This window comes from Lontra canadensis, unplaced genomic scaffold, assembly GCF_010015895.1.
Source record: "Lontra canadensis isolate GAN:19392208 unplaced genomic scaffold, GSC_riverotter_1.0 scaffold20, whole genome shotgun sequence".
In the NCBI taxonomy this organism is placed as follows: domain Eukaryota; kingdom Metazoa; phylum Chordata; class Mammalia; order Carnivora; family Mustelidae; genus Lontra; species Lontra canadensis.
The window spans coordinates 13978561-14004326 of NW_022631014.1; the positions used below are offsets into that span (position 1 = coordinate 13978561).

The following is a 25766-nucleotide window of genomic DNA, read 5'->3' on the forward strand; positions in this document are numbered from 1 at the left end:
CTATAGGGACTCCCAGAGGAAGCTGGGAGTCTGAAGGGCAGGAGAGGGAGAAGGGGCCCTTCTCTCATTGCCTGAATCAGATGGGACCAGCGGATTGTTCTCAGATATGTCTGTTTAGCCCACAAAGGTTGGCATATACAGTTTTAAAATAATGTACATTACCTGCCCATATTTAAAAATCAGGATTTCTAATTATACTAGGGCCCAAATTCTGACATGGTAACAATCAGATGGAGCAGAAACCCAGCTGGCCCCTTCAGAACATTAGAAGTCTTTTCCATCACAGACCCCCACTACTCATTATTGTATCCTCCACAACTGAGTATGAAAGTTGGGTGCTGATTTTAATGCATTCCCAGATTCCCAAATGTTGCTTTATGGTGAGAGGAAAATGAAATCTTTCTGGTTCCTGTGTGTTTTCTGCACCAAAGCAGAAAAATGAAAGTACAACCCAGGAGTTCATGTATTTCAAAAAACATGGGAGTGAATATGCTCCTTTGTAAGACTGAAGAACTCTCTACAAAGTTAATATTTAAGCTCAACAGTGTCTGGTTCAGAAGAATACAATTCAAGAAGCCATTTTGAAACAAATCTAGCCAGATTCACTTATCTTACCTTATCTCCTAGCCCCAGGGGATTTAAAATCTCTGCCCATACTGATAGAGCCTTTTGGAACCCAAACAAACCTCAGACCCAGAGATTGATTGGCAAACGGATTTGGGCCCTACTTCCACGGGTTTTCAAACTGAAGTCTGAAGACCAGACTGCTTGGTAGCTTCTGGACTGGAGTGGAAAGTACATTCTTACTTCTCAGCCAAGCTCCTGGTTTCCCTACAGGATGTGCTCATAAGAGGAGCGGAGGCAGGAAATTGTAGGGTGGATAAACCACAAAATCAAACGTGTTTGGAAAATGCGAACTACAATTGGAATTAGAAAACTCTGTTCTTGGGGCGCCTGGGTGGCTCACTGGGTTAAGCCTCTGCCTTCGGCTCAGGTCATGATCTCAGGGTCCTGGGACCGAGCCCGCATTGGGCTCTCTGCTCAGCGGGGAGCCTGCTTCCTCCTCTCTCTGCCTGCCTCTCTGCCTACTTGTGATCTCTATCTGTCAAATAAATAAATAAAATCTTTAGAAAAAAACTTCTATTCTTAATTAACCATAAATTAAAATTATTTTTAACTTAACTTTTCCTTTGAAATTATTTCAGACTAACAAAAAAAATTACAAAATAAATAAATGAATAAATGAATGAATAAAGATTTGCTGTACACTTTCACCCAGAGTCCTCAAATGTTAACATTTTACACAACAAGAGTACCAGGATTATAACCATAGAATTAACATCAGTACAAAGATGTTATATAATATACAAAGTTTATTCAGATTTTACCAAAAGTCCCGCTAATATCCTTTTTCTGACCCAGGATCCAGTCTAGGATTTCCCATTGCATTTAACTGTCAGGTCTCCTTAGTTTCTAGCAATGTGGAACAGTTCCTTTGTGTTCCTTTGTCTTTTATGACCTTGACATTTAATTTAATTTAATTAAACATTTTTTTGACATTTAATTTTAAAATGTCCCTCAATTTTCTTCTGTCTGTTCTTTCCTCATGATTAAATTTGGGTTATTCATTTTGGTAAGAGTATCACAAAACTGATGCATCCTTCTCAATGCATTGTATCAGGACGTTCATGCTGTCTGGGGTACCTTTGATGTCTGGTGGTATCCCACGGGTTTCTCCACTGCATGGTTACTTATGAATTACAATGGGAAAATAGTATCTTTTGGAGAACTTATGAAAACATAGCGTATACCCAAAGCAACCTAGATTCAATGCAATCCTTATCAAATACATAAGACACTTTTCACAGAACTAGAACAAACAATCTTAAAATATGCAGGGAATCACAAAAGACCCCAAAGAGCCAAAGCAATCTTTTTTAAAATATTTTATTTATTTATTTGAGAGAGACACAGTGAGAGAGAGCATGAGCGAGGAGAAGGTCAGAGAGAGAAGCAGACTCCCCGTGGAGCTGGGAGCCCGATGCGGGACTCGATCCCGGGACTCCGGGGTCATGACCTGAGCCGAAGGCAGTCGTCCAACCAACTGAGCCACCCAGGCGTCCCCAAAGCAATCTTGAGAAAGAAGAACAAAGCTGAGGTTATCATAATCCTGGATGTCAAGACATACCACATAAACTGTAGTCATCAGAACAGTATGGTCCTGGCACAAAAACAGACACATAGATCAAAAAAACAGAATGAAGACCCCAGAAATTAACTCACACTTATATGGTCAATTAATCTACAACAAAGGGAGACAAGAGTATACTCTGGGGAAAAGACAGATTTTTCTAATAAATGGTATTGGTTAAACTGGACAGCTACTTGCAAAAGAATGAAGCTGGACCACTTTCTAAAACCATCCACAAAAATAAAGTCAAATGGAATAAAGTTCTAAATGTGAGACCTGAAACCATAAACTCCTGAAAGAAAACATAGACAGGGGTGCCTGGGTGGCTCAGTGGGTTAAGCCGCTGCCTTCGGCTCAGGTCATGATCTCAGGTTCCTGGGATCGAGTCCCGCATCGGGCTCTCTGCTCAGCAGGGAGCCTGCTTCCCTCTCTCTCTCTCTCTCTGCCTGCCTCTCCGTCTACTTGTGATCTCTCTCTGTCAAATAAATAAATAAAATCTTTAAAAAAAAAAAAAAAAGAAAACATAGACAGTAATCTCCTGGGCATCAGCCTTAGCAACATAGTTATAGATATGTGTCCTCAGACAAGGGAAACAAAAGCAAAAGTAAACTATTGAGATTACAACAAAATAAAGGCTTCTGCACAGTGAAGGAAACCGTCAACAAAACAGAAGGGCAATTTACTGAATGCAAAAAGATATTTGCAAATAATATATCTGATAAGGGATTAATATCCAAAATATATATTTAAAAAAACTTCTACAACACACATACACCCTAAATAATTTGGTTCAAAAATGGACAGAAAATCTGAACAGACATTTTTCCAAAGAAGACATAGAGATGGCAAACAGACACACGATAAGATATTCAGTATCACTAAATCATCAGGGAAATGCAAATAAAGACCGCAAAGAAATATTATTTCACATGAGTCAGAGTGGCTATGATCAAAAAGACAATAAAGGGGCATCTGGGTGGCTTAGTTGGTTAAGCATCTGATCCTTGGTTTTAGCTCAGGTCATGATCTTGGGCCATGTGTCAGGCCCCTTGTCAGACTCTGCACTGGGCATAGAGTCTGCTTGAGATTCTTTTCCCCTCCGCCTCCCCCTGCCCCACTATGTACTCTCTCTAAAATAAAATTTTTTAAAATCTTAAAAAAAAAAAGACAAGAAACAACTAGTGTTGATGAGGATGTGGAGAACCCTCACACACTGTTGGTGGAAATGTAAATTGGTGCAGCTGCTGTGGAAACAGTATGGAGGTTCCTCAAAAAATTAAAAATAGAGTTATCATATGATCCAGTAATTCCACTACTGGGTATTTATACAAAGAAAACAAAAACACTAATTGAAGATATAGTATTTATTGCAGCATTATTTACGATAGCCAAGACATGGAAGCAGGCCGAATGTCCATAGATAGATGAATAGATATGGACAGAATATTACTTAGCCATAAAAAAGAACAAAAGTTTGCTATTTGCCACATGATGAACCTAGAAGGAATTATGCCAAGTAAAAGTCAGACAGAGAAAGACACGTACCATATGATTTCACTTATATGGGGACTCTAAAAAACAAAAGAACAAACAAAAAGAAACAGACTCTTAAATACAGAGAACACCCTGGTGGTTACCAGAGGGGAGATGGGTGGGATGATGGGCAAAATGGGTAAAGGGGATTAAGAGGCACAGACCTCTAGTTATAAAGAGGTCACGAAATGAAAAGTACAGCGTAGGGAACATAGTTAATAATACTGTGAGAATGTTGTGCGATGACAGATGGTGACTACACTTATCATGGTGAGCACGCAGTAATGGATAGAAGTGTCAAATCACTATATGGTATATTTGAAACTAATATAAAATGGTATATAAGCTGTACTTCAATAGTAAATGACTTTATAAATGAGAAGGCCCCTTGCTCCTCTCTGAGACAGCAGGTAAAAATCACAAGGTATCCACTTATTTCATTAAATCATTGATGAGCCTTGGGTCCTCACGGAATGGCCTGGGCTCCACAGACCCTTGGAAGTGCTAGGTCTGAAAACACACTTGTTGGGTGATAGAGTCCTGTGGAAACTGTATCTCAGACTCTGTATAAGCCCTCTACCGTGTTACACTTCACACATCTCCCTCATTCCACGCGAAGAGATCCCCTTAGATTCTTCTGTGTCTACGTGCAAATGCTGGCTCATCCTGGCACTGTGCTGTCACTTGGGCTGTTCCTGCAGGCTCCTTCTCCTCCATTTTTATCAGTTCTATGCTTCCCACAAGTCCCCACTCAAAGCTTTGCTCTGCATGAAGTCTTTTATGGGAGGGTAGGGCTTATCTTTTCTTTCCTTGTTATTTTTCTGCACTTAATGAATAAAGTTGGGTTTCAATATTCCTTCAGTACCTCCTATGGCAGGAGGGAGCCAAAATAAAGGTTCATTCATAGACCCTCAAGAAGTGGAAAAGAGAAATGTACACAATTAATGAATTCTGTGGCAAAGAAGAAAAGCAGCATTATGGGTCTCCAGAGGAAATCACAGAAAAGGAGGCATTTGAACTGGATTTTGAAGGATGCAGATTTGAGCTGTGGGTAAAGGTCGGAAGCTTTCTAGGCTGAGAGTCAAGCTGGTTATAAAGTGGTCTCACCTACAGAGACTAAGAAAATATATCTGGGGCTGGAAAGGAAAGCATTCTAGACTGGTTGGGAAGAGACAGGTTGAGGCACCCTACAGAGGCCCTACAATGTGCACAGTGGGATGTGAGCCCAGTTTTGAGCCTGGGATTTCAGGCAGGAAGAAGGAGGTGAGTTTGGATAATGGTATTACTTGAGGAAGGAATACCGATCAGGACAGTTCCAGGCAGAAGAGGAGCACTTGAACCTAAGAGGAGCACCTTACGCAGCAGTTGGAAAGGGGCAGCCATTTTGTCAGCATCTGGTGTACAATTGGTTCTTTGCAAATCTGGAAACTAAAAGGCTAAAAACTAATAGTTTCTTCTCAAGTTTGCAGAAAATTTATTTTATGGAAAAGCTGACCCAAACTGATATGATGCTATTTATGGTTTTCATTTATCTTACTTCATGGATTAAAAGATGGCCAACATTCTTTTCTGCTTCTCCCAGCCAGAGGTGGTATCTATATACCCCCCGACCCCGCCCCGTGCAGATCCAGCCTGCTCTTGTCATTGGCCTTAACTCGTAGAATTTACTGGAAATGATTCTGTATAGCTCTCAAGGCTGAGCCTTAAGACATCAACAACTTCAGGGGTGCCTGGGTGGCTCAGTGGGTTAAGCCTCTGCCTTCAGCTCAGGTCATGATCCTGGGGTCCTGGGATCAAGTCCTGCATCGGGTTCTCTGCTTGGTTGGGTGCCTGCTTCCTCCTCTCTCTCTCTGCCTCTCTGCCTACTTGTGATCTTTCTCTGTCAAATAAATCAATAAAATCTTAAAAAAAAAAAAGACATCAACAACTTCAGCTTTTGCCCCTCTTAGAATGTTCTGGAAGACAGTCGTCATGTAGAAGTCCAGCTACTCTAAGCCCACCATACTGTGAGGACAGCCAGGTTTCATGAAGAGAAAGACTACACAGAGGAGCACTGAAGTGCCATAATGGAAGCCAACAGAATGTCAGTGAAGCCTCTTCGGACTCTCAGGCCTGTCAAGCCACCAGCTGAAAGCTGCTGCATGAATGACTCCAAGCAACATCACATGGAGCAGAAGAAACTGTCAGCTGAACCCTGCCCAAATTCCTGACCCACAGATTCAGGAGCAAATAAGATGGTTGTTATTTTACACCACTCATGTTTGGGGAGTGTTTATTACATTGCCATAGATAACCCAAACACACACTTATGTCATATATACATATATATTTTATTGCAGAACATGACTGCGTTTGACAAAAGTGCCACTCTAGACCTCACTGAGGATGTTACGTAGTATATATGGTCTGTGTATATTTTACCTTTTTAAATTAAAAAAAAAAATCTGAATTTTGAAATCCACCTGGGCCCAAGGGTTTTGTTTTTGTTTTTTGAGAAGAATTGTCTTTTGTATTACAGAAATAGAGTTGTCTAGACTTCCTTCCTGTCTTCCTGCATTCCCTAAATGTCATGCATGATGCCATAGTCTTTTTCCCAGCCACTTTGTAAGTGCACCCCTGATCTCCCCAGCTGCACAGCCAGGTTCTCTAAAGCAGAAGTTCTCAAACCAAAGTGTGTATGGAGCCCCTTGGAGGTCCTGTTCACACACAGCTTCTTGGGCTGTCCTCAAGAGTTTCTGACTCAATGGATCTAGGATGGGGCTTGAGAACTTGTATTTCTGACAGATTCCTAGGGTGAGAGAACCATTGCTCTAGGGAAGACTGCCATTATTTCAATTTTTGTTGTATTTACCCACCAGCACAAGGGGCTTAGTAAATGCTCTTGGATGGAATTTCTCCAAATCCTCATCTTTATAATGCTGTTGAAGCCTTAACTTTTACTCCCTGAGGTGATCCTGACTAGACCCTAGACTTACAAAGAATCGAATTCCTTGTTTTATTAGATACAGTTTTTGCTTTCTTCTCAACTGACAGGACATGGTGAATAAAAGGTCCCTTCTGACCTCTTTTTTGATCTGTCTTGCAGCAGATCAGAGGGAAGGCCTTTACAGTGACCTGGAAGCAGCCCTTTGTGACTAAACTACTATTCCTTTCCTTTTGGTGGTTTCCCAATAAAACTCGTTTCTTGCCAGCCTTTTTTTTTTTTTTTTTTTTTTACAAAAGAGAGGAAGGGAACACCCAGAAGATCCCCTTTCTGGCAAGAGGACCAGTCTCTCAGAGCCTGCATTTTACAGGTGGCCCCACTGAGGCCGAAAGGGGTGGAGCCATTGGCTCGTGGTCACACAGGAGAAAAATGGAAGTGCCCTGTTGGAGCTCAGGTCTAACTTGACCCTGTAACAAGCTGTCTCACTCACCGGCACCCTCATCCCCTCCCCCGTCCCAGGAAAGCATAGCCCGTTGGTCATAAACTTCGCTTTGCATAATCCACACCTTTCAAGCTTTCCTTCCGAGTACCACGGGATGGTCGCACTGATTCATCTTGACCAGTGACGCCGAATCACTCCCCCGTCCCGTCTCCCGGCCAGGCGCCGTCACTCAGACTCCACGAATCCCAGACAGAGCCACTGCGAGCGCCTGTAAGAGTCTCGCCCTCGAAGCCCAGCGATTAAGCCGGTTCCTCAAATTGTTCCCAACCGGAGGGGCAGGAAACAACGCCCGCCCTCGGTGGCGGCCGCAGAGGGAGGGGGAGAAGCTCTGGCCGGCTCCCGGGCAGTCCTGGCTGCCTCCCATCGATCTCCGGTCTAAGGTCCGGCCGGGTCAGAGTTCCGGCCGTTCTTTCTCCATTCGAGTCACACCCCCACCCCCGACCCCGGGACCCCCGGGACCCTGGACTCTGTTATCGCGGAGCGGGCTGACTCCCGGGGCCGCGGAGCCCCCAGAGTCCGCGCTTTCCCGGGGGCCCCGCAGCCCTGGCCCAGCCGCCAGGTGGAAGGAGACAGGTCAGCGGAGCCGCCCGCGCGAGAAGGCGGGGCCTGGCGGAGGCTGCGCGGACGGGCTGCGGCAGGCGCCCGGGACCCTCGCGCCCCCTCCTCCGCGCCGCCCGCCGGGCCTCCAGCCCCGCGACCCCCGCCGCCAACCAGCGCCCTCTCTGCCGCCCGTCCCTCGGCAACAGGTGAAGAGGCCGCCGGCCCGCGGCGCCTCCCCGGGGCGGTCCTTCTCCCGCCCGCCTCGCGCCCGCCCTCTCCACGCCCCCTCCCCTCCTCCCGGCCTCAGCCGCCTAGCTCGGCCGCCCGGCGGTCTCCCCTCACGCGGTCTCCTCCTCCTCCTGGGCCCCAGCGCAGCCGAGAGCCCCGCGCGGAGGAGCGGGGGGCGCCGCGCACTCATACGACACGCGCCGCGGCGGGACCGGCCCCGGGGGGCGCCCCCGGCGCGCCTCCCTCCCCGAGCCCGCCGCGCTCCCCTCCCCCCCGCCGGTGTCCCCAGGGCTCCGGGCCGCGCGTCCAGCCCCAGACGCGCGGGGGGTCCCCGAGGAGAGGCCAGCCCGGCCGCGGCGCGGCGATGGAGGAGCCGCAGCGCGCCCGCTCGCATACCGTCACCACCACTGCCAGCTCCTTCGCCGAGAACTTCTCCACCAGCAGCAGCAGCTTCGCCTACGACCGGGAGTTCCTCCGCACCCTGCCCGGGCTCCTCATCGTGGCAGAGATCGTGAGTGCCGGGCGCGCGGGGGGGCGGGGAGGCGCTGGTGGACCCGGGCGTCGTGCCTCCGCAGATCCGCTTCCAGGGAACCCTTTTGGCTCCGTCTCGCCTCCTTCCCAGAGTGCAAAACTCAGAGACCGCCTCTCCGAGCGAGGTCCGATCACCTGGTGCTCTCTTCGGCAAGAGGGTCGTGACCCTCACTCAGGATGTCTCCTCGGGCAGAGATCCGACTCGTTGGGCCCTCTCGGTGGTCCTGGCGTCCCTTGGGAGCGGGATGCTTGGGGGGCGTTGAGTTTGTGTTAATGAGTGTCACGGACACCTGATGCCTCCCTTGCCTGACCTCCACGTGGATGGCCTCCTCCCTAAAAGCAAAGCTATCTAAAACTCGGGGGAGCGGAGGGGACTTTTTTCTTTGCTGATTGATCTCCGTGGTAGTAAAATTGAGGTGAATGAAGAAACTTTTACGGAGTAAAATCTGAGGAGCTCAGCCACGTTGAGGACTGGAAGGCTTCCTGCCTGGTGCAGTGCACATCCTGGTTGAGGCTCAGAACATTCCTGGACAGGAGGCCTGGCTTGTGCCTTCTCCTCTTCACAGCACATGGAGGCTGAGAGATCAAGCGATTTCTTCTGAAGTCCCAGCCAGTCCTTCTTGTCTGGAGCCCTGTTCACAGGGCTAGTGGTGGGTACTGTTTACCACATGGAGCATGAGGGTTCCATGAGGGTCCGTGGCCTGGGGCTGGGGTTCCCTCAAGACCTTTAGATGCCTTTGTGCCCTCATGTAACCCACAGAACAGCCCTACCCTGTGAAGGTGTCTTCAATTAATTCCACTTTTCATGGGAAGAAAGGGAGGTGTAGAGAGGGGAAGTCAGTCCCACCTGGGTGTAGTGGGTCAGCTGACTCCAGGGCCCTGCTAAGAGGGCCTCTTTGTCCCTCTTTCCCAGCTGTCTAACCAGTCCCCTCTCCATCATATGTCACACACATTCATTTACACATTGGTGGAGTTGAAATCTGGCTTTTATGGGGTGAGAGAATGTGGGCTGTGGTGGTATAGACATGGCAGAAGATGCAGATGCTTTCTCTGAGAAGTCTCCAACAAAACCTGTGTACATCAAGTAGCTTCCCTGCTCCTGGGAAGTCTCAGACCCCACTCCAGATCTAGGGAATGGATTCCCTAGCACCTAAAGTTTGAGAAAGGTTGGCTCAGCTCAGTCATTCATGCATCCCCCCCCCCCCCCCGCAGCTGGTACTGAGAGAACTTCAGGAGACCCAATAACAAAGATTACGGTATTGGACTCCCCTTGCAGGGCCTGGCTTATAGGAATTCAACAAATATTTGCTGTGTGAACGAAGTAGTTGGCAGGCTCCCCTGCTCCAGCAGAACAAACAAAGCTGAAGTCAGAGATGGGGGCTTCTTCTCCTGTTCCATGCTTTTTCAGAAAATAGAAAAGTGAAAGACAAAATGTAAATGGCCCACAATCCCATCCCTAGAAATAACCATGAGTCGTTGATATTTTGGCATATTATCTTTTTAGATTTCAGTAATTGTTTTAAGGTGGAAAACAGGTGAGAAAAATTACCCATACCTCTATAATAGTTCAGTTTTTATTTTTTAATTTTTATTTATTTATTTTTTAAAAAGATTTAAAAAATTTGTTTGACAGAGACACAGCGAGAGAGGGAACACAAGCAGAGGGAGTAAAAGAGGGGGAAGCAGGCTTCCTGTGGAGCAAGGAACCCGATGTGTGGCCCCATCCCAGGACCGTGGGATCATGACCTGAGCGGAAGGCAGACGCCTCATGACTGAGTGACTCAGGCGCCCACAGTTTTTATTTTTGACTATATACACACGTTTTAAAGAATCAGTCTTACAGGCAGAGTTTTAAGTTTTCACCAGTCTCCTCACTTTCAAATCTCTTAGAGCCATTAATGTTTATAATCAGTTCCTTGATTTTTTGTTTTTTTCCAGTTGTAGGTGTTATCCGCCGGCTTCCCCCTCTGAGAGATGAGGTTTTAGCCCTCTCAGACCACCTTTTACCCATCACACCCCACCCCGTGTTATACATATATCCCTTCTGTCTCCCATAGTATTTTAGGTTAGACTAAGGACCAGAATTGACCTTACACCATAAACGCTGTTCACAGTTGAGCCAGAGGGGTCTGTGAGGACTTTTCCTTTCCAGCCCAATTTATTTCCCTGGAATTAATAATTTTCTTTTTCCATTTCTTCATTCTTTAGCTCTTTAGTCACTAATTTTACCTTAATTGTCAAAATCTCCTTATCAGGCAAGTGAGAGACATCTGGGAGTCTGTCAAAGTCATCTCACGACCTACCCTTTCTGGGAGCCTCCGCCCTGCTCCCACCAGGCCTCTCACCTTGGCACAGGTGACAGCATGGGATCTCCTACAGCAGGACTCTGGAGATTCTTTCTCTCCCCTTCTCTTCTGGGTTGGGTCTCCGGCTTCTCCTGACCAGTATTCCTCTCTGTTTTGCCTTACAAAAAACTTTTTATTATTACTATTGTAGTTTTCTGTGGGGGAACCGGACAGACTTTAGTCGTTTCCTGAGAAGGGATATATGTGTGAATTGACATTTACATCTTTCAAAATATCTTGATTTAACTCTTACACATAATTAATAGTTTGTCTAGGTAAACAATATTAGATTGGAAATTGTTTTCCTTCAGCATTTTGAAAGTAGTCCTCCACTCTCTTTGAGCTGTTCTGTTTTTTGTTATCATAAATTTCAATTCTTCATCCTTTTTTTTCTTTACCTTCTGGATCTTTTCCCTAAGAGATCTTTCAGTTCACCCTAATGTGCCTTCTTCTGAGTCCATTTTTCTTCCATTATACAGGGGACCTCATGTTTTCCCTGTCAGGAAAGCTCCTGTATATGTAAGGAGATTTTTAAAAATTGATTGTTACCTTTCTGTTTTCTGTTTTTTTTTTTCTTCTAAAACTCCATTTACTTCTTATTTTTTTCTATTCATGTATTTTCTTAGAATTTTACTCATGGGTTTGTGACTTGCTGTGTTCACTTACCATGCTGTAAGCATTTCTCAGGATCTCGGATCTCTCAATTATTACAGTTTTCTGTTGTAAGGAAGTACCGTATTTGATTTCCTCTGTTTTCATGTTTCGGGGTGACTGAGTGGCTCATTTGGTTGGGTGTCTGCCCCTTGATTTTGGCTCTGGTCATGATCTCAGGGTTGTGGGATCAAGCCTGCACTGGGCTCTGTGCTGGGTGTGGAGCCAGCTTGGGATTCTTTCTCTCTCCCTCACTGCCCTACTCCCCACCTGCTTCACACGCCCACGTGCTCCCTCTCTCTCAAAAGAAAAAGAAATAAAAGTTAAAAAAAAAAAACTAACATGTTTCTAGGTTTTACTAGTATAGCCAGTGTTATAGCAATTTTCCTTCTTTGTCCCTCTTTCCACATTTATGCAGTGATTTTCTCAAGGGAAAGTTCTTTAAAGTACAGTTGTGTGTCAAAGAGTGCACAAAATTAAAGGTTTGTTACATATTCTGAAATTATCTTTCCACAAAATTCTGCTGGCTTAAATTATTATCAGTAATGTGAACCTATCAAACTAAAAATACTTTTTTTAAGTTAGGAGAATTTCTAAAATAAAAATCTGAAAAATCATCTTAAATGATAAATGCTTTATTGATCTAAAATATTTCTGGTTCATGTTTTAATGTCTAAATCAGGATGTGGCTTATTGTAGATGGTTTCTTAGCGGTAAAGCAATATGGTACCACTGAGTCTTTATTGGGGGGTGGTGACGGGGGAGCAGGTTTCCAACTATTGCTGTCCCCACCCTGGCATTCAGATAGACCTGTCCCGAGAAGGATGTTATTTTCTGCCTCGAAAAATAAACACCAAATACCGGGACAAAGAATTGCTAAGACTCCGACTTCCTGCTTGAATGTGGGAGAAATGAAGTAGTAGAGAACAAAACACAATGTTCCCCCAAATCTGTTGTCAAATTCACTAGCCCTGGCTTTCCCACAGGAGCAAGTGGTTGTAGCTAACCTACTCAAACACTTTGGGCTATGCCAATGTAACATTGTGTTGAAACCAAATTGTAGTCATTTCCTTCCGTTTAAAGTTTTATAACAAGCTAGAAGCAATCCAGTACCTGACCCGTGACTTGTAGGATGCTGTGATCTTATAATAATTACGAGTACTTGAAGAATTAAAGTGGTTTGTCAGAAGCTGAGTTAATTGCACCCTTCCTGTTATTGGTGACTTAAAAATGAATTACAGCATCCGGGTAATAATGTCAGGTCACCTTTCGTGTGCTTACTGTCATGAGCAGACTTAGGTGGGGAGGGATGAGTAGAATTTACCGAGAGCTGGAATCTAAATCATATTATCCTGTTGAATTCTTTAAAAAAGAAAAACTCAGTGAACATAGTTTCCATTTCACAAAACAATACCTAGTCTTTGTAGAAAAATATAGAAAAATGCAGTTAAGATGTAATTCTAGCTCCCATGGTGGTTCCTAATGGGCATGGTACTAGGAGGGGATAGGATTTAAAATTGAAAAAAAAAAATTGGTTATTGTAATATTGAAGCATCTACTGGTGTTTTATGCCCTGGGGGTCAGGGTCACTAAATGTCCTGAAGTGCATGAGACAGTCCCCAACAATGAATTGCTTTACCAATTGCCAACAGCACCACTGTTAAAGAACGCTGAGTGAATCACTATTTAGCACTTGGAATAAACCACTCCAGGATTGTTCAAGTGGTTATGTATCATTTATCTGTAATTTTTTTTTTTTTTGGATGCAGTCACTTACAAACTATTCTTTCGTTTACTGCTATGGCCATCTGCGCTGGATATCTCCCGTTTGTCCCCCAGATCCACTCCACACCCTTCCCCACTCTGTCCTCCACCCTGAAGGCTGACTTGCTTGGACTGTCTCAAGGAGCTCCCCTCTGATGTTTCATCCAGAAGTGGTAACCGCAGGAGGCTGGCGGTGAGAGGAGAGCAGGTTTTGGGTTTTCAGTCCCTGGGATTCCTCCCTGCTGACTCTGAGCAGGTTGACACTGTCCCTCGGTGGAAGGCGGGCTGTCTGGCACCGCTCTGCACCCAGCTGTTTTCCCTGGCTCTCAGAGCCAGCCGTTCCCTCCCAGCTGCTCTCCACTGCCAGGCCCTGCACTATGACTGTGGTTTCCCTGCCCCCTGCTTTATAAATAACACCTTTATTAAACTCATCTGGGATTACCCAATCTGAAAGTGCTGGGTGTCCTGCTGAGTCCTGATAAATTACCTTTCCTCATTAATAATTAATTTCTTATGACATTCTTAATGGCCACATAGTATTCCATAAATATCCAGGCTCCTACTCTTCAGGTTATGTTTCTTTCCTTTAAAAATGTAACAAGCTTCCTTTATGCTGATTCTTTCTGGTGGCTCTTTAATGTTTACTAAGAGTGAGCACTTAGAAGTGAATAAAAGGTCATTGAATTTTCTTTGAAGTCAATTTTGAGGTATCCAGTAAAATTCACCCTTTTTAGTGTAGAGTTCTGTGAGTTTTAGCATGTGCATTCTTAAAAAGCAGCTATATGGAGATACTCAGATCATAAAATTGACCTTTTTAACATGTACAATTTGAGGTTTTTAGGATGCTCACAGAGTTGTACCACTATTTTAGAACATATTTGTCACCTCAGAAAGAAACCCCATACCTTTTAATAGTTAGTCTACTTTCTGTCTCTAATTTGTCTATTCCGGACATCTCAAAAAATGTCCCTATAATATGTGGTCCTTTCTGTCTTGTTTCTTTTACTTAGCCTAATGCTTTCAGTGGTCATCCATGCTGTAGTACACATCAGTACTTAATTCCTTTTTTGCCAAATAATATTCCATTATATATTTCATTTTGTGTATTCATCAATTGATGGACATTTGGGTTGTTTCCACATTTTGGCTATTATGAATAATGCTGCTATGAACCTTCATGAACAAAGTATTTTTGTGGACATATGTTTTCACTTGGGCAGTTACATAGGAATGGAATGGCTGAGTCACAGGGTAACTCTTTGTTTAATAGTTTGAAGTACTGCTAGACTTTTCAAAGTGGCTGCACTGCCCTGCAATCCAGCCAGCAATCCGAGTTCTAATTTCTCTGCATTTTCACTAAGATTGTTTATTTTCTCTCTTTTTGATTGCGGGTGTCCTACAGGGTGTGCAGTGGTATCTCATTGTGGTTTGGGTTTGTGTTTCTCTAACAACTAGTGATGTTGAACAGCTCTTCATGTATTTATTGGTCATTTGCATATCTTCTTTGGGGAAATGTGTGTTCAAATCCCTTGTCGTTTAAAAAATTATTGTTGAGTTGGAAGATCTCTTTACATATTCTGGATACAAGTCTTTTATCAGATATATGACTTGCAAATATTTCTCTTCCATTCGGTGAGTTGTCTTTTCACTTTATGCGATGGCGTCCTTTGAAGTGCAAAGATTCTTAATTCAGTAAAATGCAATTTATGTATATATTTTCTTTCGTGGCATATGCTTTTGATATCATATATGAGAAGACTTTCTTAATCCGAAGTCATGAAGATTTACTTTTATGTATTCTCCTAAAAGTTGTATAGTTTTGTCTTATCTTTGAGTCTGTGATGCATTTTGAGTTACTTTTATACAGTATGAAATAGGGGTCTAAGTTGATTCTTTTCCATATGGATATCTAATTGTCCCAGCACCATTTGTTGAAGACTTTTTCTCCCATTGAATTGTCTTGACACCCTTTTCAAAAATCAGATGTAGTATTATAAGGGCCTATTTCTGGATTCTCAGTTCTAGTCCATTGATCTCTGTGTTCTTAATGCCAGTACCACACTGTACTGATTATTGTAGCTTTGTAGAAAGTTTTGAAATCTGAAGTTGTGAGTGTGCCAAATTTGTTTTTCTTTTTTCAAAATTGTTTTTTGGCTATCCTGGGTCCCTTGCATTTCCATATAGATTTTTAGTATCAGTTTGTCAGTTTTTGTAAAAAGGGGCAGCTGAAATTTCAATATGGATTATGTTGAATCTGTAGATCAATTTGGGGAATATTGCCATCTTTAACAAAATTAAATTTTCCAGTTTGTGAACATGGGATGGCTTTCCATTTAATTAGGTTTCCTCTAATTTCTTTCAACATGTTTTATAGTTTTCAGTACACAGGTCTTGTTTTTCTTTTGTTAAATTTATTCCTAAGTATTTTACTCTATCTGATGCTCTCGCAAATGGAATTATTTTCTTAATTTCATTTTCATACTCTTCATTGTTAGATCATGGAAATCCAATTGAGTTTTCTATCTTTGATCTTGTATCCTACAATTTTGATGACCTCATTTATTGGTTCTAATAGTTTTTTTTTTTTGTCGTTTGGCATATGTGTTTTTAATACGTTTGATTCTGCTGCCAGGTTGTACAGAGTTTATACCAACTTACATTTCCTCTAGTGGTATTTCAGTGTGTAACAGGGTTTGTTTCTGCAAATACTCAAACTTTGTTTTCATATTTGCCAGTTCTGTTAGAGTGGGAGATACTAAAAATAAAAAAAAAAACTAGTTTGGCATAGACGACACCAGTCAGAAAGAATATCAGCTAATATTTAGGGGAACCCTGGACATGTGAAAAAGAACAAATTGTTTTTATTTGCATTCTCTGATTATTAAAGTTGAATATTTTAAATAGGCTCATTAGCCATTTATTTCTTCTCTTGATAACTGCTAATTTTTTCCTCTTCATTTAAAACATGGGCTCTTTCTTTCTTTAAGAAAATGTTTTAAAGATATAAAAGAGAGAGAGAAAGCTTAAATGAAAATTACCTCCCAGGAGAGAAATAAGGTTGGTATGGGGAATGTGTTTGAATGGGTTGTTTGCTTTGTAGCTGCTTATCTTTTTATAGGTTTACTTTTTTTAATAACAAGGGTATATTAATGAGTTAATGGAATTAAAGAAGCCTACAGCAAAGTAATAAGTGCTCATTGTAAAGATAAATTTCATATCATTTATATAGAGAATGAAAACTGAAAGTCTCTGCTAACATACGTCCTTCATTCCATCCCTCATCTACCCATCTGCCTTGATGTACTTACCATTCACGTTTCTCCCAGACCTTTTTCTGTATACATGTGAACATACAGTATGCTGCACATACATGAATGAGTATATTACATATATTCTGCAACTGTTTCATCATTTAATAATATCTTAATATTTTTCTATGTTCTTCTTGGTTGGTTTATAAGTTTCCTATATACTAAGGGTTATTAATTTTCCTCTGTCACTTGTTAATAGCATCAATCATGCCATTTTCACTAAAATAATTTTCTAACTTGCACAGTCTAAACTGTTATCTTTGAAGCACCTGGCTGGCTCAGTTGGTTAAGTGTTGGACTCTTGATTTCTGCTCAGGTCAGAATCTCAGGGTCGTGAGAGCACGCCCCGCATTGGGCTCATTGCTCAGGGTGGAGTCTGCTTGAGATTCTCTCCCTCGCTCTCAGCCCCTCCCTCTGCTTGCATGCTCTCTAAATAAATAAATAAATAGAATCTTTAAGCCTGTTATCTTTATTTAGCCTTCTAGGGTTTGCTTTGCTTAAACATGGTTTCCCTACCCCCAGGATTATGCAGATATTTGAAGGAAATATAGGATAATTTTTTTTAGTGTTACAAGTATTTACTGTCTTAAGCCCTAAGTTCCTTTTGTAGGTATAAGATAAGAATGTGATTTCACTTTTTTCCTCAAATGGATATGTAGTTGTCTCACCATTAATCATATCATATTCCCATACATGTGTAACTATTTCTTGACCCTAATCTGTTCTATTCCTGAGTTAACTCTATAATCTTTTAATTACTGTAGATTCATCGTGAATTATAATATCCAGTAGAGTAAGTCTTACAGACTTTTGTATTTCTTTGCTGTTCTTGTATATTTACACTAAGTGATTTTCAGAATCAGTGTTCCTTAAACCCCCTTACAACTTTGATTGAGTTATATTAAATTTATAAATTAACTTGATAATTCAGTAATGTATAAATTAATAAAATTAATATTATAAATTAATATATTGAATCTTATAATCTAGGGATATTGTACCTCTCTATTTATTTAGGTCAGTTTATGCTCTTGAAGTCCTAAATTTTTTTCCAGATGAATCTAATATATTTTTTTAAGATTTTATTTATTTATTCAAGAGATAGAGTGATCAAAGGAAAACATGAGTTGGGGGAGGGGCAGAAGGAGAGGGACAAGCAGATTCCCCACTGAGCAGGGAGACCAACACTCAGGGCTCAACCCCAGGACCCTGGGATCGTGACCTGAGTGGAAGGCAGACGCCTAATCAACTGAGCGGCCCAGGCACCCTTTATGTATTTCTTACTAGAATTAGGAATTCTCAATTTTGATAAGGGATATTTGTAAAAATTAATAGGATTTATCAATTTCTATTATTTGTGGTTTATAAGGAAGCTATTATTTTTCTTATTTCAATCTTGTGTTTGGCTATCATATTTGCATTACTAGTTTTAACAGTTTTATTTCTTTTATAAGTAAATTATAGTACTATCTGTGAATGAGGATTGTTTTCTATTTTTGCTTTTTAAAGAGTTTATTTACTTATTAGATAGAGAACATGAGAGAGCACAAGAAGGGGAGGGGGAAAAGGGAGAAGCAGAATCCCTGCTGAGTGAGGAGCCCAATGTGAGGCTCAATCCCAGGACCCCAGGATCATGACCTGAGCCAAAGGCAGATGCTTAACCAACTGAGCCATCCAGGCACCTTGGATTCTTTTCTTTTCCTCTTTATATTTATACTTTTTTTTTTTTTTCATTATTGCATATGTTGGGACTACCAGTATAATGTTGAATGATTGGGATGGTATGAGTGTCCTTGGCTGGCTCGTAACTTTAGTTGGGCTCTTTCCAATGTATCAATGACAGTACAGGTTTAACGATAGGTTCTGGTAGATATTCTTTGTTGAGTTAAAGAAGGGAAGTTTAACTTGTACTTCTAATCAAAAACTATTGTTGAATTTAGAAGATAGGATTTGGGGAGAGGAGTGTTTGTCAGTGTGATCACCAGGATTTTATTTCCCTTAATTTGCTAATGGAATGAGTTATATTAGGAAATCCAACATTGAATCATTCTAGTGACCTTGGAATAAATCTCTACTTTGTTATAATATATTCTATTTTATTTTAAAACTTTTTTTACTCTTGAATTTAATTTGTTAATATTCTATCTGATTGTTTCTACACTCATGTAAGACCAGCCTTTTTGATGCATTTGCTGTGACCCATTTTGTTTGATTTTAATATTGCCATACAAGCTTTCTGGCTAACATTTATCTGTTATATTCTTGTCCCTTTATTTTGAATTGAAGTGAGAGTCACAAAAGATAAAATTAACTATTTAAGTTTTTATTTTAATTCCAGTTAACATACAGTGTTATATTAGTTTCAGGTGTACAGTATAGTGATTCAGCAATTTCACATATTGCCTAGTACTCATCAGAGTAAGTGCCTGCCCCAAGCCCCATCATCCACTTCACCCATCCTGTCACCCCCTTCCCTTCTGGTAACCATGAATTTGTTATCTCTAGTTAAGAGTTTTTTTCTTATTTTGTCTCATTCTCCCCCCACTTTGCTTGTTTGTTTTATTTATCAAATTCCACATATGGCTGAAATAAAATTGAGTATTTTAAAGTGAACAATTGAATGGCATTTAGCACATTCACAGTGTTGTACAATCACCACTTCTGTGTAGTTCCAAAATATTTAATCTTCCCAAAAGGAAATCCTCCCTTTTTTTTTTCACTTTTTTCTTCTTATTATAAGTACATCTTCTATACCCATCGTATAGCTAAATTTTATTTATATACCCAGTCTGAGAACTTGTTTTCCACATGGAAATGTTATCACATTTACATTTATTGTGATAACTTACTTAGTATTTTTAGTTTTCCTTATTTTTTCCTCTAATGAATGAAATTATAGATTCTATTTTGTTTAGAGTTTAGTTTTTAAGTTTTCCTCAAAGTACCTAAACATATCTTTCTAACCACCCAGAAAATTAAGATGTTTAACTTCAAAACCATTCAAAAAACAATACTGTCCTCCTTATTTATTCTTTTTTTTTTTTTAAGATTTTATTTATTTATTTGACAGAGATCACAAGTAGGCAGAGAGGCAGGCAGAGAGGCAGGCAGAGAGAGAGAGGGAAGCAGGCTCCCCGCTGAGCAGAGAGCCCAATGCAGGGCTCAATCCCAGGACGCTGGGATCATGACCTGAGCTGAAGGCAGAGGCTTTAACCCACTGAGCTACCCAGATGCCCCTTAGGAATTGTTTCTTGCTGGTTGTCTGAAGCTTCCCGCCCATATCTCTGAACAACTATTTAGACTTAACAAGTTTAGATTTTTCTCACACTCTTTCGTCAATTTTTTATGTCATTTACTTTCTTATTTTTCAATTTCCAGATAACTCCTTGAGTAATTGTTTTAGTAAGTGGGAAGATGGTAAACGTTTTAAATTATTGCACATCTAAAAACATTTTTCTTTTATCTTCATACTTGAATAATAATTCGGTATAAAATTATAGGTCTTAACACTTCTTTTCGTTAATTCTTTGAAGACCTTTCATTGTCTTCAAGCATCTAGTACTGTTAATAAGAGACCTGGTGGTCTCGTAGACCCTAGACAGGCCATGAAGTTTAGTCCCTTCCAGGCCTTGTCCATTCATGATTGTGCATTCCCACAGACTTCATTGCAGCACAGCCTTGCATGAAGTGACTTGGATGTTGCAGGAGAATGTAGAAAGATGGCATTGGTGGTATAGCAAGAACTTGTGGGTGGAATGTTTCATTGGGGTGAAATAAGTTTGTGAAAGGTCATTTTGCGGCCATATCTGGTAATTATAGTAGACCTTCAGGTTGTTATGGTTGGGAATTAAAGAAGATTGTTAAACCCTCACTTGGAGTTTCCTGAGTCCTGATGGCTTCTCTCCCTGGGCGGACAGAATGCTGTTGCCCCAACCTGGGATGGGATGGAGAGGACTTGAAGGCCCTCTCTCAGGGCGGTTCTAGACTGATGGCCCCTGGTGATCCCTGCTGAGACTATGTCCTTTGCATCTCTTGCAGAATATAACCTTTGTAATATTTAAGTCAGAGAGCTTGTTTGTCCTAGGTTATAAACCCACTTCTCCGTGGGAATAATGTTCGTATTTCCTTTTAAACAATCAAATGGTGTTTTTTTAAAATCTCCTTAGAAGCTTTTGGAATTTTCTCCCCATGTTTAGAAATCTGTAGAGACCAGTTACTTTACCACTGTGTGTCTAGAAAAGCATTCCTTATTTATCAGCCTTCATGGGACCCTGTATAAATAATAACCAAATCTCTCTTCAGCACAGAGAACTTTTTTCTACTTCCTACATCTGTTCCATTTCCTCCTTCCAAAAACTCTTTATTCAATCCAGAAGTTCCGGGAGAGATTAAACTGTCTTCAGTATCTCCTTGCTTCACCCCCCTCCCCGCCCCACCCAAACTTTCCTTCTCATTGTTCTTTTGCAGAGTTTTAGGGAAATAACAGTTCCAGCCCCAATTCAGATTTTCTGTGGAGTATGGTTTTTTGGGCTTTGATATTTTTAATTCACAACAGTTTATCATTCTTTCTCATTTGTAGCCCGATTATTATTATTATTTTTAATTGAATCATTTTAGGACCCTTTGGTATATTTTCACTTTGTTTGCAGAGAGACCTTGTCTGCTTGTTGAATCTGTTGGCGCTTTCTCCTGCTGATTTCCTCAATCATTTGGTGATTCATATTTGTCGGTTTGTAATTGTAGATGAGATGGCTGGAGAGTGTTTGCTTAATGTGAGTGAGAATCCTGTGCCTCTGGCAGTGAACGCGGATTTTCATCACATGACCTAGACCTAGTGGGTTTTGTTTTGTTTTGTTTCCAGAGGAAGAGAGATATTAATCCGGCGAAGGGGGGACATTAAGGAAGAGTGTACCTGCGTGGACTACTTTTCTATGAGGTGTGCACATAGCTTGCTGAAGGATCTGGCTGTCTTGAAGCTTTGTCTTGGGGGCTATTTCCAGAAGTAACTGCTGGAGGGAATCGGGGAGATCATGATTAACTTGGCAGCTTCTAAGCCTTCAAATTCATACTTAGCAGATTACTCTTGGCTTATTCCTTCTCCCACTTCTGTTGTTAACTCTAGTCTGGATTTTTCCGAGGGTCTGTTTGGAACCTCACCTTTTTTTGATAGGTCCTCAATTTTCCTTTCTAGAGCTATAGGTTAGAAACTGTGTGTTTGTCATTAGTTTGTTCCCACGTCCCTCCCAGGGATCCCTCACTACTCCAGTCACCGCTGCTGCTCTATTCAGCTTTTCAGCACTACCCTGTACTTTTTTTTTCAGATTTTATTTATTTATTTGACAGAAAGAGATAGAGCGCATGCACAAGCAAGGGAAGCAGCAGGCAGAGGTAGAGGGAAAAACCAGGGTCCTCACTGAGCAGGGAGCCCCCATGTGGGGCTCGATGCTGGGACGCTGGGATTGTGACCTGAGCTGAAGGCAGACGCTTAGCCACCAGGTGGCTGGCTGAGCCACCCAGGTGCCCCTGCGCTACTCCGTATTTTGAAATTACTTGGGGGTTTTGTTTGTTTGTTTGTTTTTCAGTTATTTCAATGGGATATAGGGAGGATGAAGAGGTAAGCATACAGGTCTGGTCAGCTACTTTGAAAGAGAAGTTCAGCTGTTTTGTTCCTTAAAGGTATTTTTGATGTACAGAAGGAATATTGACCTTCTTTCTGTTTTTTTTTCTGCCCTATGACACCATAATTTTATTTATGATGATTTTATTTACAAAATCCAAAGTTTATCTTTGATTCATCTCATTTTGCCCGCACATTTGCCATCATGCTTAGAAGTTTGTACCTCACTAACACAACCCAAATATTTTGTATTTAACTTTTTTCTTTTAAGATTTTTTTAATGTTTAATCTTCATATTGAAATTTACTGTAGCAGAAGGTATAAATTTGAGCTCTAACTTCATTTCCAAATGTCTGTTCAGTTGTCCCAGCATGATCTATTGACAACTCTATTTTTCCTTCACTAATCTGGGTTGCTTGTTTCATTTACTTAATTCTTGTATCTTCTTACCTTCAACTCTGTACTTTCCACTCTATTCCAGTCTCTGTTCCCATTTTTTACCATCTGTAGTTCTAGGATAACATTTTAACATCTGCTAGGTAAACCACCTCAGATATAACTTTCAGAATTTTTTTTTAAGCCCTGCACTGCTGTTCCCCCCTCTCTTGTCAAACTGTATTGGGCTTTGATTAAATTTTTATATAATGCATGGATTAATTGTGGGACAAAGATTTACATTAGTTCCTACAAAGACGACTTCTCAACTGTTCCCTTGTCTTCAGTGCTGTGTTAGGATTGATTCTCACGCTCTTCAAGGTATTTTCCAGTGTAAGTTAAAAATGCATTTCTTATGTATTCAATCATCAGGTATGTGAATATTTATTGTGTGCCAGAATCTGTATCTGGCATTTAGAATGTGGTGGTAAATAGCACCTTTCTATTTTTATTATAACAAATGATCAGTAATAGGATGTAAGACATAAAAAGAAAATACGCTTAGGGAGGTACTGAAGGATAGTTTAAAGCTTCAGATTTTCAAGTTTGAGCTGAAATTCAAAAGGCATTTATTCCTTGTAGGGCTTTGGTCCATTATTCATCTCAAAATCTAAAATATAAAAGATACAAATTTTAGGGTTTTTTTTTGCTAAGATTTTTGACTAGAACTATTCCCAGGAAGGTAGCAGTACTTTTCCTTAGATGAGTATTTTACTATTAATTCCTTTCTCTCTCTCTTACTTTCTTTTAGATTTATTTACTTGTTTGTGGGGAGAGAGGCAGGGGGAGGGGAGAGAGAATCTCAAGCAGACTCCCGACTGAGCACAGAACCAACCATGGGGCTTAGTCTCATGACCATGAGATCACAACCTGAGCTGAAGTCAAGAGTCAGATACTTAACCAACTGAGCCATCCAAGCACCCCACCATTAATTTTCATTTAAAATGATTTTTTTTTAAAGATTTTATTCATTTGAGAGAGAGAAAGAGAGTGAGAGAGCATGAACGAAGTGGAGGGGCAGAGGGAGTGGGAGAGGCAGATTCTGTGCTGAGCAGAGATCCCAATGAGGGCTGATGGGGCGTCTGGTAACTCAGTCAGTTAAGTGTCTGCCTTGAACTCAGGTCATGATCTCAGGGTCCTGGAATCGAGCCCCGCATGGATCGGGTTCTCTGATCAGCAGGGAGCCTGCTTCCTCCTCTCCCTCTTCCTGCCTCTCTGCCTACTTGAGATCTCTGTCTGTCAAATAAATAAATAAATAAAATCTTAAAAACAAAACCAGAAAAACCTATAGGCTGTCGGCGGTGACATTTAAATGTGCTCATTTCCATCTGAATTATTAAAAGCTTAGCTGGTTGATACGAACAAGCCTTCTAGGTATTCCTTGCTTTTTTCTATTTCTTAGAAGGCCTGGTGATGGGGGCGCCTGGGGGACTCAGTGGGTCAAGCCTCTGCGTTCAGCTCAGGTCATGATCCCAGGGTCCTGGGATTGAGCCCCGCATCCATCTGGCTCTCTGCTCAGCAGGGAGCCTGCTTCCCCCTCTCCCTCTCTGCCTGCCTCTCTCCCTACTTGTGATCTCTGTCAAATAAATAAAATCTTTAAAAAAAATAAAATAAAATGAATCTTCACTCTTATTATCTTAATTGATATTAAGCCAGCCCAAGTTTTGGGGAATCCCATCTTAACTTTACTTTCTAGTTGAGCATTGATTTGAGGAAACAGTTCCTAAATAATACACGAATGAGTCAGCCATACTTGTGGAGAGACAGGTGAAACAAATCTCACCTGATTGCTTCTCCCTCTTCCATACCCACCCATTAGTTCATGCTAGCCTGTCCAGTAAAATCTCCTTTCAGTGGGAAAGCAGGATATCCATTTGTCTTGGTCATGGTTCAGTCGCAGATGACAATATCCATTCTAGCCGACTGAAGCAGCAAGAGATTTATTATGCGTCATTAGATGGCTTCCAAAATTGTTTGTAGGGCTGGAAGAGCAGGCTTTAAGCGAAGCTTCTGGCAAAACCTTTCAGAATCACCCTCAGAACTCCACTGTCATGGGTAAAAACATAAAGAAGTAGGATTTACTCTCACAACTGCTGGATCCTGGGGCTCCATTGTGACAGACGGCCTCAAAAGGCTTCCCCCTGACTTGTCTCTCAACACTATAAAGCAAGGGACAGGACACTGGGATTTTAGTATAGTGGCCACAAGGAAATCACTCCTTGGTTTGCAGTGGGAGCACAGAAGCAGGGAAAGCGTATCTTCTAGCCCCATGATGTTGTCTTTTGCTTTCCAAGCCTTGCTCATATGAGTGTTTCTGCCCAAGCTACATCATGCGTGGAACCTGGACTATAATCTGGTTTCCAGCCTCTGGTGAGCAGTAAGGCATACTGCAAGGGGAACTGAGTGGAGTTGAGTGGGTCTATGTGCTGTACTTACCACAGCCACTTTCATTGGATTCTATAAGGCTCATTGTGTTGGAAGTGAAAGACCTGTGACTTGTCACACTTCTGGGACATTCAAAGGACTTGCCCTTTTTCAGTTCAGACATGCATTCAATTTCTAGCTCTATGTCCTTGTATGACTGACCTAATGTTTCCTGAACTTCCATCCATAATAATGAGAAGGGTGATGATGACTTAGCAGAGAGAGAGCAAAATGAGCTACATGTAAGCCCTGTCCCAGAAGTAAACATTGGTTTATTTCCTGGCTAAATATAGATTTCTTTCTGTCCTTCTTCCCTCAGTAGATCCAGACTATATAGATTAATCCCAGTTGGACAGGGCTGCATTGAGAATGGATGGTCCTATCTTAGCTTCTGGTGAGTTTTTATGTACCCAGCAATGAGCATGAACATAGAATTGAGCTTCTGTGGTGTACTGAGGTTAGGACTATGATGATACTTCTGACTAAAGAAAACTTAAAGGCTACAGTGAGAACTACAAAGACCCATGTATTTTACCTTTTAACATGATCAGTTCACTTAGACTATGAGTAGAAGAATGACCTAGCTACAATTATGAATGATGCCAGCTTTGTTGGTGCAGTGGAAACATTTCATCCATTTATGTTCCTGTGTAAACTCTATTCAATAAAGGTCTAAGAAGTTATAGGGTAGGTCAGTTTTCCGGAGGCCTGAGTTTAATGGCCTGTTTTGGAAAAACAGGCAAAGTTCCAACCTTCTTATCTTGCCTTTCA

The 25766-nt window shown here is 41.6% G+C and overlaps 1 protein-coding gene across 1 annotated transcript in view; it reads left to right on the forward strand.

The window, feature by feature from the left end:
* The first annotated feature begins 7995 nt into the window (after positions 1-7995).
* Positions 7996-25766, forward strand: part of CMTM8 (CKLF like MARVEL transmembrane domain containing 8) — a 103654-nt gene continuing 85883 nt past the window's right edge. Inside the window, exon 1 of the mRNA XM_032861039.1 lies at positions 7996-8428. Within this exon, the coding sequence (XP_032716930.1) occupies positions 8282-8428 (147 nt within the window). The 5' untranslated portion in view covers positions 7996-8281. The remainder of the gene's footprint in view (positions 8429-25766) is intronic.